General features: G+C 43.8%; 1 protein-coding gene across 6 annotated transcripts in view; it reads left to right on the top strand.

Moving 5' to 3' along the window:
• Positions 1 to 20,593, top strand: part of CCDC3 (coiled-coil domain containing 3) — a 203,556-nt gene that overhangs the window by 89,455 nt on the left and 93,508 nt on the right. For 4 of the 6 annotated variants that reach the window (XM_063781402.1, XM_063781403.1, XM_063781404.1 and 1 more), the window contains one exon: positions 11,978 to 12,152. In XM_063781402.1, coding sequence (XP_063637472.1) covers positions 11,979 to 12,152 — 174 coding nt within the window. In that variant the 5' untranslated portion in view covers position 11,978. Of the gene's footprint in view, positions 1 to 8,778; positions 9,296 to 11,977; positions 12,153 to 15,412; positions 15,536 to 20,593 lie in introns of those variants that run through there. The other 2 variants (XM_054660722.2, XM_016962649.4) reach the window with 2 other exon arrangements.

Raw genomic sequence — 20,593 nt, 5'->3', positions numbered from 1 at the left:
CTTGGTATGGTCATTATCTTTAATTTTGGCTATTCAAGTAGATGTGTAGGAGTATCTCATAATGGTTTTGAGTTTCCCTAGTGACTAATGACTTTGAGCGTTTTTTCATGCACTTATTTGCCATTCTTATCTTCTTTGGTGAAGTGTTTTTTAAATCTTCTGCCCATTTTTTATATTGGGTTGTTTGTTTTCTCATCATTGAGTGTTTTTTGGTTTTTTGTTTTTTTGAAATGGAGTCTTGCTCTGTCACCCAGGCTGGAGTGTAGTGGCATGATCTTGGCTCACTCCAACCTCTACCTCCCAGGTTCAAGCGATTCTCTTGCTTCGGACTCCCTAGTAGCTGGGACTACAGGCATGTGCCACCACACCCTGCTAATTTTTGTATTTTTAGTAGAGATAGGGTTTCACCATGTTGGCCAGGCTGGTCTCGAACTCCTGACCTCAGGTGATCCAACCGCCTCAGCCTCCCAAAGTGCTGGGATTACAGGCATGAGCCAATGCACCCAGCCATATCATTGAGTTTTGAGAGTTCTTTGTGTATTCTGAATATGTATCCTTTATCAGATATATGATTTGCAAATATTTTCATCCAGTCTATGGCTTGATATTTCATTCTTTTATTAGATATTTTGATGATGTCTAAGTTTTGTCTAACTCAAGTTAGCAGAGGTTTCCTCCTAGATGTTTTACAGTTTTAGGTTTTATATTTTGAGTTAATTTTTGTGTACAGTGCTATGTATGGGCTGAAATATTTTTCCCTCAATTGTTCTAGCACCATTTGTTCAAAAGGTCATTCTTTTTCCAATCAATTTCCAATGAATTATCTCTGCAGCTTTTTAATAATCAGTTATCTATATATTTATGGGTTTATTTCTGGACTTCATTTTGTTCCTTTGACATAGGTATTTGTGTTTGCACCAAATCACACTTTATTGCTTACTATAGCTTTATAGTAGGTCTTGAAATCAGGTAATGTTAGCCTTCTGATTTTGGTCTTTATTTTCTAAGTTGTTTTTGGCTATTCTCAGTTCTCTACATTCCATATGGAATTTTGACTATGCTTATCAATTTTTATCAAAAAGTCCACTGGGATTTTTATTGAGTTTGCATTTAATTTGTAAATCAGTTTGGCTAGAATGAACATCTTAACAATATTGAGTCTCCCAACCTATGAAAAAAAATATATCTCCATTTTCAAAATATTCTTCAATTTCTCTCAGTAATGTTTTATAGTTCTCAATGTATAAGTCTTTTACATATTTTATGAGATTTATTTCTAAGATTTCATATATTTTGATGCCATTGTGAATGGTATTATTTTTAAAAATGTCAATTTCCAATTGTTGTTAATAAAGAGAATACAATTGATTTTTGTATATTGATCTTGTATTCCACTTGTTAAACTTGCTTATGAATTCTAGTAGCTTTTTTGTAGATTCATTTGCATTTTCTAGACAGATGATCATGTCATGGGTAAATAGAATTTTACATCTTTTTTTCCAATCTGGATGCTTTTTATTTTATTTTATGGAATTATTGCACTAGAACCTCCAGTACTATGTTGAGTAGACGTGATGAAACTGAACATCCTTGTCTTGTTTCTGATCTTAAGGGAAAGCACTCAGTCTTTCACATTAAGTGAAAGGTTAGCAGTAGACTGCATAGATGCTTTTTATCAGGTTGAGAAAGTTCCCTTCTATTGCTAACTTACCGAGTTTTATCAAGAATTCTCTTTTTGTAAGCATATAACATATATTTCTAAGACTTGTGGGACAGATAAAAGTGTATATCCACAAATTCCCATGCAACTATATTGATTTCTATATCTATTATTAAAATCTATGAATTCATGTTTCACCACCACAGGATCCAATCTAGTTTTCTTTCTTTCCATATATGTAACTCTCTTTTTTGATAGTGAGAAACTGGTTTCCATCCTCCTTAATAGATTTGCTTATTTAATCAACCTCTTGTGTGTAACTATTCTCCCATCACTACTCCCATCCCATAGCTCATGCCATGCCTTCCACATCACACTTAGAGTCTGGCATTCACCGCACTGCTGCTGCCTTCCCCAACATGGACATCCTCATTACCCTGCTTGGCCTCTGACTCCCTGGCTTGGGCTGCCCTTCTGCATGGACACTCATCTCACCCTAACCATGCTCTGATTCTCTGAACTGGGTCATGCCCTTTCACATGGAAGTCCCCTGTTCTTGCTCATGCACTGGCATCCTTGTGGATGTTACCCCTATTGGCTTCTGAAACCCATGTTGGGCTGCATGCCTAGGAGGCCGCTCTTTGCCTAGACACTGAGTCTCTGCAAATGCTGCCCTCCCACATGGTCAACCCCATAACAGGGTACCCTGTCATGGGGTTTTGGAGCCTGAGACCATACGACAGGCTCTTTTCCAGGGACTCTCCTTAACCCTTCTTGGGCTCTCATATCCTATAGTGGGCCACTCCTCTGCATTGATGCCCTCACCCCTTGTGGTTCATACCTGCAGTAGGAAGCCCCAGACAGAAGCTCCTCCTATCTTGCATGTCTCTTCCATCTCTTATCCTGCCCCAGCTTGGAGACCTAACTTGCTTGGCCCCAGCTAAAGACTTTTAGAGTGGAGTTTTTCAGGAAGAGATAGAGAAGAAGAAAGAAGAAGAACTCACTCATTTATTTTTCATGAATAACTTAAAATATTTTTTACATAACTAAAATATTTTCCACTATTTTGTATTAGGATTTTAAAAAATTATTTTGGGAAGAAAGGACATATTTGACCATACTTGGTCTATCTTTAAGAGAGGGTAGCTCCATTATTGCTTCAGAAGTGTCTTTTATAAGGCAATTGTAGTCATAATTAAGTTCAACTAGTGGTATAACCAAGGTAAAAGCTCAGCATGTTCCGGGAGACAGGTACACACTATAATCCAGGAGGAAATAGCCCAGACACTAAAGAAATTGCAAGACGGCCTATATATATCAGCAGACTCCAGGCAGAACCAAAGTGGGCAGAATATAATACTAGTTTTGGCAAAATTTATTGTTTTGATGCGTTTGAGAGTATAAATTTAATATACTTCTAGAGGTGACTCTAATAGCTCACTTGATTGGTTGACTACAATTTGAAGGAATTCCATGCTGGCTGAGATGCCAGAGCTTCCCTGAAACAACGTAAAGGAGGGAATCCAAAGGCTTAGGGAGTTAGGAAGGTTGAACTGAATACTCGATGTGTGACCTGCACAGCCACCTGCCAACTACATTCCACAAGATGACCCAGAGGTATTTCCTTCACGACAGCAATGAGAAATATATTAATGAAGGAAGTACTGCATCCTTGAACATCTCTGTGGTTTCTCCTCTTTCTAGAAAAGTTATGACTCTAGTACAGGATGATGCCATCGAAAAGGGGTCAAACGGCAGCACTTAACTGCCAAAGGGAAGGTAAGTACCTCTACCGTAAAGGTCGGGAGGGGCATACTAGTAATCAGAATGTTTTGATTGGCAGAGATCTTTGACAGTGGATAGTTGATCATGATGTCTCTTGAAAGTAAATATGTGGGCAGCCTGTGAGTGTAGTGCCTGATCTATGTAACAGCAAAAACTCTGGTAGCTGAAAACCTGACTTGAATTCCCACAGAGAGGAACTGAAGCCCCTTACCCAGCTTTTAGACATAAGTAAATTTATAGACACAGAGCCTTTTGACTGAAAGGTAAGCCAGGTGCCCTTGAGGAAGGACCCTGCACCATTGCCACATGCACACACCATAAATCCTCCTCTAAGACTTCTCCAAAGGGACCAAAGTTGACAACTGACAAACCCCCACATTTTCTCTCTGACCCATGGGTGATGGCTTTTATTGTTGGAAGGACTAAGCAGAAGCTCCTAGAACTTTCATTTCTACCAAGAGAATAAATCAGAAGCAATATTGCATCCCTGAGGGGATTGCAAAAATCCATGCTGCCATCAAAGACTTGAAAGAAGTGGCGATAGTTATCACATCTCCACTGAACTCATCAGTTGGGCTGTGCAAAAGTTGCATGGGTCTTGAAGAATGACTGAAGACTACTGTGAACTTAATGAGGTGGTGGCTAAAATTCCAGCTGCTGTCCTAGATGTAGTATCTTTCCTGGAGCAAATTGATATGTCTCCCAGCATTTGCTTCGTAGCTACTGACCTGCCTTTTTCTCCTCACTGATTTGCAAGGATTGCCAGCAACAGTTTGCATTTACCTGTCAGGGCTAACAGTATACTTTCAGTTTTGCCTCAGGCTATGTCAGTTCTCCTGCTCTCTATCACATTTATTCTGCAGAGATGTTGATTGTCTTGACGTTCCACAAAACATCACATTGGATTACCTCATGGATGACAGTATGATGAATGGATCCGATGTTCATGAAACACCATATACTTTAGAGGCCTTGGTAAGATATAAGGTGGGAGATAGGCCCCACAAAAATTCAGGGACCTGCCACCTCAGTATGGTTTCTGGGGGCTCAATTGTCACTCCTCCAAGGCAAAAGGAAAGTTGCTGGTCCTTGGATGATCTAAATGGGAAAAGAGGGAAAATGTGTGTTCAGCCTTTTTGTATTTAGGAGGGAACATATGCCACATTTAAAAATGCTTTTTGAATTCATCTATAGAGTTATCTCTAAGGCTGCCAGTTTCAAGTGGTGTTGAGCAAGTTCTGAGAAGTCTCTGCAGCAAGTTCAGGCTGTGTACAAGTCATTGTATCACTTGAGCCTTATTATCTAGAAGGTCCAGTGATAAAGTATTTATGGCAAACAGGAATGTTGTATGGAGTCTTTAGAAAGCACCAGAAGGAAAATCACAGCACAAAACTCTGGGGTTTTAGTGCACATCTATGCCTTATTCTGGATATGGCTGTTTGCCTTTTGAAAAATAGCATCTCCCTTGCTACTAGGCTGTGGTAGAGATTGAATGCCTAACCATGGTATGCTGGGTGATTATGTAATCTGAACTTCTCATCATGAATTGGGTGTTGTATGACCCTCCTAGACATAAGGCCATGTGTGCGCAGCAGCAATCTACCATTAAATGGAAATGGTATCCAAGAGACTGGGATCGGGCAGGTCCAGATGGTGCAAGCAAGTTGCATGGGCAAGTGGCTTAGATTCCTTTGACTCTGAAGGTACGTTGCCTCTTCCACTCATATGGTTTATGGCCTCTTGAAGATACTGCAGTTGAATGAGGAAGAAATAACAAGACTGGTTTGCAGATTTTTCTGTATTACACACAGATATTACTCAGTTTCACTCATGGGTGATCCTGAAGGACACTGGTGAAGAAAAATTCTCCCAGTCGATAGAACTTTGAGCAGCAGATTTTGTTGTATGCTATGTCTAGACTAAGAGAGGGCTGGGAGTACACATGGACACTGATTCGTGGGCAGTTGCTAGTGGTTTGGTTGATGGTTAGGGACTTGAAAGAAATAGGATCAGAAGATTGATGACAAGGACATCTTGGGAAGAGGTGAATGAATGGACATCTTATAACGGTTACCAAGTGTGAAGATATTTGTGACCCATGTGAATGATGACCAAAGTGCATTCAGTGGAGGGGAAGTTCTTAGTGATTAGGTGGGCAATTGATGTACTCAGTGGGTGTCTGTCAGTCTCTTTTCTTGGCCACTCTACTGCTTACTCAATGAGCCCATAAACAGAGTGGCCATGGTGGCAGAAACAGAGGGTATTCATTGCCTCAACAATGTGGACTTCCTCTTACCACAGCTGGCCTAGCTAACACTACTACTACTGCTGAGAGCCTGATATGTCAACAATGGAGGCCAACATGGATCCCCTAATGTGGCCCCATTCACCTGGGGAACTAGTCAGCCACCTGGTGGCAGGTTGATTCCATCGGACCTTTTCCATCTTGGGGTGGGGGGTGGGGGTCAGAGATTTGTCCTCACTGAAATAGACACATTCTGGACACGGATATGCCTTCCCTGCCATAATGCTTCTGCCAGTAGCACCATCTATGGACTCATGGGGCACCTTATCCACCATCATGGAATTTCCCATAGTGATGTTTCTGATCAATGATTCCCACAGCATTGCTTCTTTCACAGCAATGAAGTGCAGCAGTGGTCTCAAGGCCATAGAATTAACTGGTTTTACCACATGTCCCATCACCTGGAAGCAACTGGACAAATTTTGAAAGATGTAACAGTTTAGTGAAGACTTAATTATAGTGTCAGTTGGGAGTCACCACACTGAAATCATGGAGTCCATCTTAAAGTGTACTTACTGCGTGTGCTTTGAAACAGAACATACATATACGGTACTATCCACCCCACAGCCAGGACATATAGGTCTCGGAATCAAGAGATGGAAATGGCTCATGTCACTATTAAACCCAATAATTCACTCACAGAAGTTTTGTTTCCCCTCCTGGCTACCTTGAGCTCTGCTTGTTTGGAAGTCTTAGTCCCCAAAGAGGAACTGCTCACTAGGGTACACTGCAATGGCTCAATCAGGAAGAGAAACCCAATCAGCGAGGCACTCTGCCAGATCTTACAGGGGAGAAAAGCATGACTGATGTGTCTGCTGAATCCATGAGGACGATTTCTTGCAGGTGCTCACTTCTGCAAAATACACTGTGGGAAGTATTGGAAGAGTTTTGATTCTGTCAAGTTTATACAACAAGAGAAAAAACAGCCATGTTTGCTGATTTTTATTTATTTGCTCACCTATGTGGAAAGAAAAGAGAGGGCCTTACAGTCTTTTGGGGTAGACAAATCTTTTCCAGGCCTTCAAGACACTTGAAGATGCAGTTAGTAAGAAAAACTTCCTTACTATCTTATCTAATAAGTTACAGTATAGGACTAAAATAGAGCAGGGATTCTGGGTGATACAAAATTAATGTTAGGTCAGTTGCACACTCCTTGAGCCATCATTGGTGACTCTGCTAAGGTTTTCTCTTAATTTGCTCTGTGTATATCCTGGTTAAAGGGCCGACCTGTGTCTTTAGAGCATTTCCTATATTTGGCCCTATTCTAGTGTTGTAGTTAAGTACATGGATCTGGAGTCTGATTGCTGGGAGCTGAATCCTAGCTTGGTCAACTTGTAGCTTTGTGATCTTTGGTGTCAATTAACTTCTCTGTGCCTGTTTTCTTATCTGTAAAATGAGGATAATAGTTATATCTACTTCAGAATATTGTTTGGAGAATTTATTAAGATGACATATGTACAGTCCTTACAACAGTGATTGGCCCGTGGTCAACAATGACTAAGGTTTAGCAATTCTTATTATAACTTGGCAATATGTGCTGTGAGTCTGCCTGCCAGGAATATAAACCATTTGGGATCCCTGCTCTCTTTCTCTAGCAAACCTGCAGAACACCTGCTAAATAGCTCATATAGACGGAATCATGTCTCCCCTCCCACCTCCAAATTCATATGTTGAAGTGCTAACTCCCTAATGTGACTGTATTTGGAAACAGGGTCTTCAGGCAGGTAATTAAATGAGGACATAAGGGTGGGGTGATAACCCCATAGGACTAGTGACCTTGTTAGAAGAGGAAGAGACCAGGGCTCACTCTTTCTCCATCACACACAGAGAGAAGGCCACGTGAGGACACAGTGAGAAGGTGGCCGTCTGTAAGCCAGGAAGAGAGGCCTCACCAGTAACCAACCCTAGCACTTTAATCTTGGACTTCCTGCCTCCAAAACTCTGAGAAATTAAGGTCTGTTATTTAAGCCACCAGACTAGAGTATTTTATTATGGCAGCCCTGGGAGACTAATAGCATTATGAAATTGCATAATTTAAATATTCAGGGTGGATGTGAGGGCTCACGCCTGAAAGTTCAGCACTTTGGGAGGCTGAGGTGGGAGGATCGATTGAGCCCAGGAGTTTGAGACCAGCCTGAGCAACATAGCCTGTCTCTACTAAAAACAAAAAAATTATCCGGGGTGGTAGTGTGCCTGTATTCCCAGCTACTTGGGAGACTGACCTGGGAGGATCACCTGAGCCCAGGGGAGGTCGAGGCTGCAGTGAGCCCTGATGGAGCCACTGTACTCCAGCCTGGGTGACAGACAGAGACCTTGTCTCAAGAAAAAAACAAAAAACAAAACAACACAAAAAACCTGTTGCCTTTAGAGATAAAGATGGAACTGTGGAGTCAGTATCCTCAAATTCACTCACTGATGTGAAAAGCTGTTTGGGATTTACTTCTGAATGTATTTCTCAGGTGTACAGTGTTTAGAAAATGGAATCAGGGATTATGGAAACCAAGAAAATCAGGGCCAAATGATTGCTTTTTGGAATCTTTTATCAAAGCTTTTCTAAGATCTTCATTAAATAACAAGCAAATCTGAGAGAGCACGAGATCTAAAAAAGCTTTTCAGCCCACACTGAATTTCCTAATCTCTGGGAATATAAAGTCAGATTTGGTTTCTATGCATTTTTACTCTGAAATGTAGAGAAAATGTAAAAACTTAGGCAGTAATCGTGCAAATTAAGAGTCATTCTTTAATGAATGCCTTGCGTTTGCAAACAGGCTTTACGCCTGGCAAGCTCGGACCACGTCCATCGTGGGGCGCCAGGAGATTGCTGGGCCACTGTCCCCAGTTCAGGGCTGGGTCCCGGCGTCCCCGCGTTCTCCGAGTCCCTGGTCCCCGCCCCAGCCGGCGCCGGGACCCGCCCGACTCCCCCCCCTCCCCCGCCCACGCCCCAGCCGCAGGGGGCAGGGCGGGAGGCGGGCGCCCGGCGCGTCCAGTCCCCGAGACCCTTTTAAAGCGTGGCGCGCCAGGGCCGGGCATGCCGAGCCCCGTGGCGGAGACAGCGGTGCGCCCAGCTCCCGGGAGCGGCCCGAGCAGCCGAGCGCCCAGGGCTGCCCTTCCCGGGCCGGCGGGCTCCCCGGGCTCCCCGCCGCCGCCCCGTGCGCCCCGGGAGGGCCCGGCATGCTGCGCCAGCTGCTGCTCGCCGCGCTCTGCCTGGCGGGTCCCCCAGCGCCCGCGCGCGCCTGCCAGCTGCCCTCCGAGTGGAGGCCCCTGAGCGAGGGCTGCCGCGCCGAGCTGGCCGAGACCATCGTGTACGCCAGGGTGCTGGCGCTGCACCCCGAGGCGCCCGGCCTCTACAACCACCTGCCCTGGCAGTACCACGCCGGCCAGGGGAGCCTCTTCTACTCGGCCGAGGTCGAGATGCTGTGCGACCAGGCGTGGGGCAGCATGCTGGAGGTGCCCGCCGGCTCCAGGCTCAACCTCACCGGCCTGGGCTACTTTTCGTGCCACTCCCACACCGTGGTCCAGGACTACTCCTATTTCTTCTTCCTCAGGTGAGCCCGGCGGCGCCGCCACCTCTCTCTCTCTCTGCGCCACCTCCCGAGGTCGCCGTTACCTAGAGCCAGGCCGGTAACTCCCCGGGCAGCCTGTCGGTGTCAAGTGAGAATGCCCCTGGGGCGCCTACCCCTTGCCTTCTTGGATCTTTCTTGCTCCGTCTGACGTGTCTACAGACATCCTGACTACCCCTGGTTAAGGCGGTTTAAAAGACAGGGAAGGTTTCTGTGCCTTGTACACAGAAGAGCATTGCAGACAGAAGCTCAAAGCGCTCTCCAACAGTCCCTTTGACTCGGGTTTTTAAACTGGCCTCAGTGGGAGTAGATTGGGACGGTGAGAAAAACAATCTTTGAAATCAGTCTGTGGCTGGCATTTTGGCTCTGCCCTTCCTAACCGTGATTCTGAGCGCATTTCTTGTCACCTTCTTAAGATCTTCCATAGCATCACCTGTGTAAAGTGAGAGACAGGGCTGGTTGAGTGAGGAACGTAACTCATGCAAAGCACCTGGTGCAGGTTAGAAGTTGACCAGCTGTCCACTCTCTCCTCTTCCTCATTTGCTCGAATGCCAAGATGTGAATGGTGTGGAATGTAGCCCGGGATTGCTTCACTGTCTCATATCAGCTGCCAGGTTCTTTGAAATAGCAAAGGTTTACTAGGGCTTGGGGTTCTGCTGCTGGTAAAATCCTGGGTAGCAATGCTTTGAGGAGTGGAGAGGTGAACCAGGCCAGGAGGTCCTCTCTGATTACAGACCACTGGAATCTTCTGAAGTTCCATGAACTTCAGAACTTGGCCTGTGATCAAGATGGAATGCATCTGCCTAAGAATTCAGTCAATTCTCATTGACTACTGAATTCTTCTGAAATTTGAATAGAGAGTGCCAGGTAGAACTCTAAATTCTTTGGTTGGCTTCAATTGGAATTTGGAGAGTGATATAAAACAACTGAGAAAAACATCAAAATGGAATCTAACCTATCTATCAAGATAGTAAATTAATCCACTGTTGGGGTGATCGGTTGTAGTTCGTTTTCCCAGTCTGGGAAGTAGCACTGAGGATATTTGGAATGAGGCTGACGTGGGTCTGCAGATTCACTTTTAGCTCGCATTTCTCTGAGAAAGAAAACAGTTCTACAAAGTGGTGTTTGTAAGTGCATGGCAACACATGTTTTCCATATTGAAGCCAGAATATCTAAGTTTAAAAAACACGTCTTGCTTTGTGTTGGCTTGAGTGGTTCAGCTAGATTAAGTTTTTATATATATGTATGTATTTCCAGAGAAGTGTAGTTTCTAAATACAGCCAGCGAGACTGAGAGAGTGCCCTTCTCGATACAGAGAAACTTAGGGTTTCATGTTTTTAATTAGGAAAAATACTGAGAAACCATCTATAAAACTATTCAAAACCAGAACTTTGTTCTCCAAAGGAAAAGGAGCCCAAGTATTTGAGCAGGCTTTTTAAAGAAATTTTTTATCATGAAATACAGTTTGTCCAATAGTTCCGTGGTGCTCAGCCAATTCTCATCTTTTTTGCTCTACCATGTTTACAAAAGTTAGGGCAGAAATACAAAGACAGTAGTCTGACATTTTCATTTCACAGGGCTGTCTTGCCTTGGAGTGTGTTAACAACTACACACAAATCATTCCTTCTCTGTTATTCTGGGACCCACTGAGATGAAACTGGACCTCTGGTCACTGTCAGGGGTGAGGGTGGCAACGGAGACTTGCTGGTGAGCCCTACGTGTTTTTTGTAGACTGGAGTGTAACTTTCATCTCTTTCTTTTTGTGACTTTTTAAAGACTCATTCTAATTGATTAATGCTAGGCCTTTAAATGTGTTCACTAACATGCATACTGCATTTACTTTGTACCAAGTGCTTCATTTACTTAGGTTTTTGATGCAATGTTTATGACATCACCAGAAAAGTAGGTACTATTTTTTACTTATGTATGTTCTTTTTTTGAGATGGCGTCTCACTCTTGTCACCCAGGCTGGAGTGCAATGGTGCAATCTCTGCTCACTGCATCCTCCGCCTCCTAGGTTCAAGTGATTCTCCTGCCTCAGCCTTCTGAGTAACTGGGATTACAGGTGTGTGCCACCATGCCCGGCTAATTTTTGTATTTTTAGTAGAGACAGGGTTTCACTGTGTTGGCCAGGCTGGTCTCGAACTCCTGACCTTAGGTGATCCACCTGCCTTGGCCTCCCAAAGTGCTGGGGTTACAGGTGTGAGCCACCGCACCTAGCCAGTACTATATTCTTTTTGCAGATTAGAATACTGAAGCTTAGAGGAGTTAAGACATTTGTTTCATGTCATATAGAAGATAAATAGCAAAGACAGAACTTAAACATAGGTGATGACAGCTGGCCTTTTTTTCACCAGGAAATAAGGAACACTCTTTGAGAAGGAAGACCCCTTGGGGGAATTGGAAGACAACACAAATAGACAAACAGGCACCATACACATAGTTTTCTCCATACTTTGCTCAAACTCATCTTTTTGAAAACCTTAAGGATAGACTGATGTAGTGTGAGACAAAGAAATAATTAGAAGTAGTAACTCCTCTAATGAGAGCCATGCCAGACATCGATGTGAAATTGGCAAGCCCGTTGCAGTTGTCTGTGACTCTGGATTGGAGCTGGTACACCCTTGACTGTCTAGTCTACATGTCTGCCTTTTTTTCCTCCATTAGGATGGATGAAAATTATAACCTCTTGCCTCACGGAGTCAATTTCCAAGATGCCATCTTCCCAGACACTCAAGAGAACAGAAGGATGTTTTCTAGCCTTTTCCAGTTTTCAAACTGTTCGCAAGGGCAGCAGCTGGCGACTTTCTCCAGTGACTGGGAAATCCAGGAAGACAATAGGGTAAGAATCGGCTAAATCCTGTGCCACAGCAAAACAATAGTATAGCTACACCTTGTGTGAATTTTGTGACCAAAGGAATCAAGAATACTCTTCCAAAAGCCCAGATCAGAGAGTATTAGCGTATGCCCTCTCTCTCTCCTGCTATCCCTCCTTACCTCCCAGCTGTTAAAAAAGACCATTCATAAACTTTGGATCCCTGAAGCTTTACTGTTGGATAAGGAGTTCTTCCCAAAGTATGAGAACAAGATGAGAAGAAGATTGGCATGCTGAGCCTCAGTTTCCTCTTCTACAGAACAGGGACAATAGTAGCATCTATATCAGGCTTGTCCAACCTGCAGCCCAGGACAGTTTGAATGTGGCCCAACACAAATTTGTAAACTTTCTTAGAACATTACGAGATTTTTCTGCAATTTTTTTTTGCTCATCAACTATCGTTAGTGTTAGTGTATTTTATGTGTGGCCCAAGACAATTCTTCTTCCAATGGGGCCCAAAAGATTGGACACCCCTGATCTATGTCAGAGGGCTAATGCAATATGATTTAAATATGTAAAAACTATAATTATGTAAATCCGTTAGCGTAATGCTTAAAAGAGTAAGTGCTCAATACATGTGAGCTGTTACGACTGTTCCTGACTCTGTATGATTGTCATGGACAGCACAGGGCCCTAAGAAATTGTCTTAGAGGAAAGGAAAAGTGCTGAGGGAAATGAAATGAAATTGCTATCATAGCTACCACTTCTGTGATTCTTAACTATAGTTGGTAAGACATAGAGGTGCAGGATGGCCAAGGTGGCTGCAAAATGTAAGGGTCGGGATCGTAAGGGTTGGGAATGAAAATATAAAAGAGTCTTCCGATCTGGGCCAAATGCCAGAGTGGGAGGAACATTTTGATGATCATCACTCTTCCAAAGCAATGGGCTTTGCCACAGCCAAGTTGGGATGATAGTGGGGGCCAGGCCAGTCTAGGCCTCTGGGGCTGTGACCCATCTCTTCCGGTCCCCGATTGAAGACATTTTTAGGGCAATGTGACACACTGCTGGAGAGAGAGTTCTGATGTGGGTATCACATGGAATAAGGACTTTTTTTTTTTTTTCCATTAACGAACCCATTTGCACAGGTTAAGAGACTCCCTTCTTTCCACCCATCAAGAAAGGTTTGAGGGAAGTGTCTTTCTCTTGTCTGATGGGATGGCCTAGGGTAGCTGCCTTGTTCTTCCGAATCCCCTTGTCTTTTTTATTTTGTTTTCCTTCCAACTTTTATTTTAGGTTCAGGGGGTACGTGTGTAGGTTTATGACGTGGGTAAATTGCGTGCCACTGGGGATTGGTATACCAATCGTTTCGCACCCAGGTAGTGAGCACAGTACCTGAGAGGTAGTTTTTCCATCCTCACCCTCTTCCCACCCTCCACCCTCAAGTAGGCCCCCGTATCTATTGTTGCCATCTTTGGGTCCGTGTGTACTCAATGTTTAGCTCCCATTATAAGTGAGAACATGCAGTGTTTGGGTTTCTGTTCCTGCGTTCATTTGCTTAGGATAATGGCCTCCAGCTGCATCCATGTCTGCAAAGGACAGGATTCAAACCTGCTTCAAAGGGAGATTCAAAGGGAGCTTCGCCCAAGGCTCCCTGGACCCTGGAGGCCTTCTTCATGCTCTTGCACAGAAGCTATTCCTGTGAAGGGCTGGTACGTCCAACTAAGGGAAAGGATTTCTTCTTCTTTGACATATGCCTGTAATCCCAGCACTTTGGGAGGCCGAGGTGGGGGGATCACCTGAGGTCAGGAGTTCAAGACCAGCCTGGCCAACATGGAGAAACCCTGTCTCTACTAAAAATACAAAAATTAGCTGGGCAGAGTGGTGCCTGCTTCTAATTCCAGCTACTCGGGAGGCTGAGGCAGGAAAATCGCTTGAACTCAGGAGGCGGAGGTTGCAGTGAGCCGAGATCACACCATTGCACTCCAGCCTGGGCGACAGAGTAAGACTCCGTCTCAAAGAAACAAACAAACATACATTCCTCAGCTCTGCCCTACTGACAGCAGTCTAGACTTTTCTAACCCCTCCCTGATGGTTAGAAAGTTAGAACTTTCTGAACGCTTCTCATGTAGTTTGCTCCCAATGTGGTTCTAAGCACCTGTTTTTATTCTTCCTTTTCTCCTTCTTAATCATTACTGTTGCCTACTCCATATTGAGTTGGACCCAGCAAGTCTAAGCCTGAGCATCCCAAGCCCAAGTCATACTTAATTTCTTCCAAGCGAAGGCTTTTTAGGCTTGGCCCTTTTGTTCCCCATCTTGTGGGAGCTTTGTTTATATGACTATATAATAGATTTATGTCAAGAGATCAGATATTCTGATCTTTAATAGGTTAGCCCTTAAAATCTTAAGCTACATAACTTCTTAGCACTATGGTCACAATCTAGCTACTAACATTTTTCTGGAATTAGATTTTTCCATCATTTGGGAAAAACAAAGAACAATGGGACCGTGGAGAATTGTTTCAGCCTGAAGGCAGATCTATTTCTGTTGATCAGATGTTGATCTTGGGGGAGAATTCCTTTTCCCTTTCCCTTGAATCACCCTGGCCTCTTAGATAACAAAGTGTGGGAGCATTCCAGGCTCAGAGAAAAAGTGGAAACTTGAGGTGAGGAAGATCATTATTTCACTTTGCTGAGCTGCTGTGGAGCAGAATTTAGTTCAATCTGAGGGACTCTGCACGTTTCCAGACCTCTGCTTGTGCCATTTTTACTCCCTACCCACTTTGAAAGGGACCACATCAAAGCTACATAAAATTAGCCCATTGTGGGCTGATTGCAGTGGCTCACGCCTGTATTCCCAGCACATTGGGAGGCCGAGGTCGGCGGATCACTTGAGGTCAGGAGTTTAAGACCGGCCTGGCCAACATGGTGAAACTCCATCTCTACTAAAAATACAAAAATTAGCTGAGGATGGTGGTACGCGCCTGTAATCTCAGCTACTTAGGATGTTGAGGCAGGAGAATCATTTGATCTTGGGAGGCAGAGGTTGCAATGAGCAGAGATCGCGCCACTGCACTCCAGTCTGGGCAGCAGACCAAGACTCTGTCTCAAAACAAAGCAAAACAAGAAAAATTAGCCCATTAGTTTAAAACTTAATTTGAAATTAAAATTACATTGACTTTTTAAAGTTTTCTGATGCTCCCCAAGATATTTTTACATACCCTGGAGTGATTAAAATAGTTGTGAATTATTGACTACTACTTGCTTCTTTTTTTTTTTTTTTCTTTTGAGATGGAGTCTCACTCTGTAGACCAGGCTAGAGTGCAATGGCATGATCTCGGCTCACTGCAATCCCCACCTCCGAGGGTTCAAGTGATTCTCCTGCCTCAGCTTCCCAAGTAGTTGGGATTACAGGTATGTGCCATCACACCTGGCTAATTTTTGTATTTTTAGTAGAGAGGGGGTTTCACCATGTTGGCCTGGCTGGTCTTGAACTCCTGACCTCAGATGATCCACCTGCCTCAGCCTCCCAAAGTGCTGGGATTACAGGCGTGAGCCACCGTGCCTGGCCTACTTGCTGCTTTTTTCTTAAAAAAAAACCCAAAAACTTTAAGCGTTTCTTTTTCTGTGGGAAGGCAAGCATCAAATTATCCTACCCAGGATAAATACACCATGTTATGTCAGAAGCAGTCAACATTGTTCCTTAACCTTAGGAGGGGTCAGAATTGCTGTTATGATCACTCTTTTATTCCAGTAAGAATAGATGTTAGACTTTTGTTAATCAGAACACGCTAACACTCCGCATATTCTAAGAGCGGTTATGAAGGGCCTGGGACTTTGCTTAGGATACTTTCTTGTATTATGTGCCGATCTTCAATTACAGACCCTGTAGGCGTCCCATGTGCTCCTGGACTTTCTAGGTGCTGGGTGCTGGGTGCTGGGTTTTCTTTTGTTTTTTTTTTTTTTGAGACGGAGTCTTGCTCTGTTGCCGAGGTTGGAGTGCAGTGATGCAATCTCGGCTTACTGCAGCCTCTGTCTCCCAGGTTCAAGCAATTCTTCTACCTCAGCCTCCCAAGTAGCTGGGATTACAGGCACCCACCACCATGCCCAGCTAATTTTTGTATTTTTTGTAGAGATGGGGTTTCACCATGTTGGCCAGGCTGGTCTCGATCTCCCAGCCTCAAGTGACCCTCCTGCCTTGGCCTCCCAAAGTTCTGGGATTACAGGCGTGAGCCACCATGCCCCACCTCTAGATGCCGTTGATGCTGCTGTTCTTTAAGTTTCCATTCAGCTTGGACAGTGGATCTGGACTGTAGATATGAAGGGCACATTTCATTCTCTTCCCTGATAGTTCTCACTTTCTCTCTGTTGGAGGATCTGGGACTCTAGGGTCGATTTGGAGGGTAGGAGATGGAAGAGGGGGAAATCTTACGGAGGGAAACTTTTGCAAAGCATATGCAGGGTGACATTCAACTCAGTCCTTGGGAGCAAAGTCCTCCCACACTCTGGTTCCTTTCCAGCACCTCTCCATCTTCAAATATCCCACCCACGCATTAGTAAATAGCAACGGGACCTTTCTTTCAAAAGCTGCCAAGATGTCAGCAGTGTTAGTACGTGTTCACCGCCTCTCTGGTTCGGTGTCATGGTGTTAATAGGACTTGGGGGGATATCTTTGGCACGTTGGAACATCCACCAGATTTACTGGCAGATTTCTTTCCACACCAGCCAAGGACATTTTTCCTTCCTCATTTCTCTCTTGCTGGACAAGTGCAACAGTCAAAACAGAATTTGGATATTTTTCCCTCTCTGCCGTTACTGTCCCCTAGGACCAAGACCCAGACTGACCCATACTTATGTCAGTCTGTCATAAAATGTCATGGAATGGAAGGAAAATCTGTGGAGATCTTGCTATCATTTTCTTCTTTCTTCTTTTGGAGTTGGGAAGGATGATAGGGGTGTTACCCTTCTCTAAACTCAACTTGTAATCAGAAGACCTTGATCAGCTCTGCCATTTCCAGAGGAATGACCGTGGGCAGATCCCCTAACTTCCCACAACTTCAGTTTTCCCTTCTATAAAATAGAACCTAGAACAGATAAACTGTCTCAGAGTATTGTCTCAGGACCTAATTAGAACATACTTTTGGAAACACTTTCTAGAGTGATGCACGGGCTTATTACTGGAAGCTGATTATTCTCAAGTATTGCTTTAAAAACCACATTGAAAAAGAATTTGAAAAGCTGCCTGCTGCCGTCCAGGGGGTCCTGAAACATCCCTTGGAGGAGTGGCAACATCAGTAGTAACAGGGGTTTGTGCTGGAGATGGGAACGGATGGAAGGGAAGCTATCTTCTGCACTTTTTTCATTCAACAGAATCGATTGGGTTCTGTGCAAGGATGACATTTAAAAATATAGTGTATTGAATTATCAACAGATAACACACTCACGTGGGTTCTCTACTACCTCTGACACCCATCCACCCAGTCCCCACAAATCCTCCAAATAAGTAGCCACTGTTACTAGTTTCCTTTATAGACAGTCAGTGGTGTTTTAAAAATCATTATTTCAATCAGTTCTAGGGAACAGGTGGTGTTTGGTTGCATGAATAAATTCTTTAGTGGTAATTTCTGAGATTTTGGTGCACCCATCTCGTGAGCAGTGTATACTGTACCCAGTGTGTAGTCTTTTATCCCTCACCCTCTGCCACCCTTTCCACCGAGTCCCCAGAGTCCATTCTTAATCTCATGCCTTTGCGTCCCCATAGCTTAGATCCCACTTATGAGTGAGAACATAGAATGTTTGATTTTCCATTCCTGAGTTACTTCATTTAGAATAGTGGTCTCCAATTCCATCCGGATCTCTGCGAATGCCATTATTTCATTCCTTTTTATGGCTGAGTAGTATTCCATGACATATATAAACTACATTTTCTTTATCTCAATGGAGTTGTTTGTTTTGTTTTGTTTTGTTTCTTTTGAGATGGAGTCTTGGTCTGCTGTCCAGGCTGGAGTGCAGCGGCGCAATCTCAGCTCTCTGCAACCTCCGCAGTGAGGTTCAAGCGATTCTCATGCCTCAGCCCCCTGAGTAGCTGGGACTACAGGCGCCCAGCACCACGGCCAGCTGATTTTTGTATTTTTAATAGAGATGGTGTTTCACCGTGTTGGCCAGGCTGGTCTCAATCTCCTGACCTCAAGTGATCTACCCACCTCAGCCTCCCAAAATGCTGGGATTATAGGTGTGAGCCACTGCACTTGGTCCTCAATGGAGTTTTTGTTTTTTCTTTCTTTTTTTTTTTTAATCCAAATATGTGTTATTACCACCATCTTTGACACAAATGGCAACACACTGTGTACACTTCACTACACCTTGCTTAATTCATGAGTAGATCTGGGAGATCTTTCCATATGCATGGCCTGAGGGCTAGACTGGGTGAGAAAAAAAGATAAGAAAGGGACAGAAACCAAGGCCTTTGTCCATAATAAGGGATTTCTCCTGGAGTTTTTGCTGCACGGCTCCATGATTCAGCCCTTTTTGGGTCAGATCCCCCCATTGCTTCTAACTGTTTAGTGTTCAGAGTTCAGGTAGGTAAGGTTTTGGAGTTTTTAAAACTATATGCAGAGATTTCAGTTAAAATCAGTGGGAATCATAGGCCATGGTTGGCTTGCTTCATCTTGACTGGCGCTGGAGTTGACATTTCTATCTGACTGGCTCCATTAAGAACGTGTGTTCAAAGCCAGGATTGGTGGTTCAAGCCTGTAATCCCAGCGATCTGGGGGGCTGAGGTGGGCAGATCCCTTGAGGTCAGGAGTTTGAGACCAGCCTCGCCAACATGGTGATACAACATGGTGAAACCCTGTCTCTACTAAACACACAAAAATTAGCCAGGCATGGTGGCACATGCTTGTAATCCCAGCTACTTGGGAGGCTGAGGCAGGAGGATCGCTTGAACCTGGGAGGCTGAGGCAGGAGGATCGCTTGAACCTAGGAGGCAGAGGTTGCAGTGATCTGAGATCATGCCACTGCACTCCAGTCTGGGCAACAGAGCAAGACTCCCTCTCAAGGAAAAAAAACAAAACAACAACAACAAAAAAACATGTTCAAGCTTTGGTGGAATATATAGCACGGAGGGAAAAAATGAACAGTGTTTATTTTTTGATGATCAAAAGCAAATAGGAATGGGACAGGATCTGTAGTTTCTAAAGCGAGGTTTGAACCCCAAATAGACTAAAAATCAGATAGAACTCATTTCATTCACATTTTTCAGAAAGGGCTCTAGAACAATTTAAAGGTATCCCCGCAAGTGTGCTGAGATCCTCAAGTTTAACAGATCATTTGGTCAAAAACAAAGATACTCATTCCTTAGAGATGGAGAAGTGTAGCTTATGGTCAACAAGTATTTGAGCACCTGTTAAGTGTCTCTGTTTCTTTATTCTTCTTTGATACTGCACCCAAACTCAAAAGTGGTAGTGTCTTAAAAATGTGCTATAATGTAGAATCTGAAACCTTATCAATGAACTTTCTGTATTCCTACATGAAAATACATTGGCCTATCTTATACTTTGAATGGATTTCTTAACTCATGCATGATTTCATAACATGACGCATTGACCATTTGGAAAATAGTAGTTTTACCATGTTATGCAGACCTTCCAAATGTGGTGAGATTTAATTATACAATATAAAAATCATATTTGTTAATACCACTATTGATCTGATGGGGGAAAGACTAAGTATTGGTCTCACAGTGGCAACTTTCTTAAAGTTCTGATTTTTGCTTGAGAGCTCACACCCAGTCACTGGCAACCAATACTGTCAGTTGTTTTCTTTGAAGTGACAAGCTTACTTTATTCACCTTCAAGAAAATGTCTATCAAATACCCAAATCTGAATAAATATATTTGGCCCTTCATTTCATTCTTTTAAGTAAAAATAGCGTTTCATGAAGAAAGCCAATAGTTCATCTCAGAACTCGAGACAACCATCATACTTTGCTATGTGGAGGGGCTTTATGTGTATGCTTCATTTCTTCACACTTGCATGTATTAACAATGTGTATGCAAGAGTCAGGATTTAATAATTTTTACTGCTTCAGTGAAGACATTCTTTTTTGTTGTTGTTGAGATGGAGTCTCACTTTTTCGCCCAGGCCAGAGTGCAGTAGTGGCGCTATCTTGGCTCACTGCAAGCTCCGCCTCCCGGGTCCACACCATTCTCCTGCCTCAGCCTCCCGAGGCCTGTAGCTGGGACTACAGGAGCCCGCCACCATGCCCGGCTAATTTTTTGTATTTTTAGTAGAGACGGGGTTTCACTGTGTTAGCCAGGATGGTCTCGATCTCCTGACCTCGTGATCTGCCCGCCTCAGCCTCCCAAAGTGTTGGTATTACAGGCGTGAGCCACCGTGCCCAGCCCAGTGAAGATATTCTTAAATTAAACTGGCATTTTTTTTTTTTCCGGCTTGCATGTGGTACTGAAGAATG

The sequence above is a fragment of the Pan troglodytes genome, chromosome 8 (assembly GCF_028858775.2).
Source record: "Pan troglodytes isolate AG18354 chromosome 8, NHGRI_mPanTro3-v2.0_pri, whole genome shotgun sequence".
In the NCBI taxonomy this organism is placed as follows: Eukaryota; Metazoa; Chordata; class Mammalia; order Primates; family Hominidae; genus Pan; species Pan troglodytes.
Note: the sequence above shows the minus strand (reverse complement) of the source record. Positions and strands in the feature narration are given on the sequence as shown.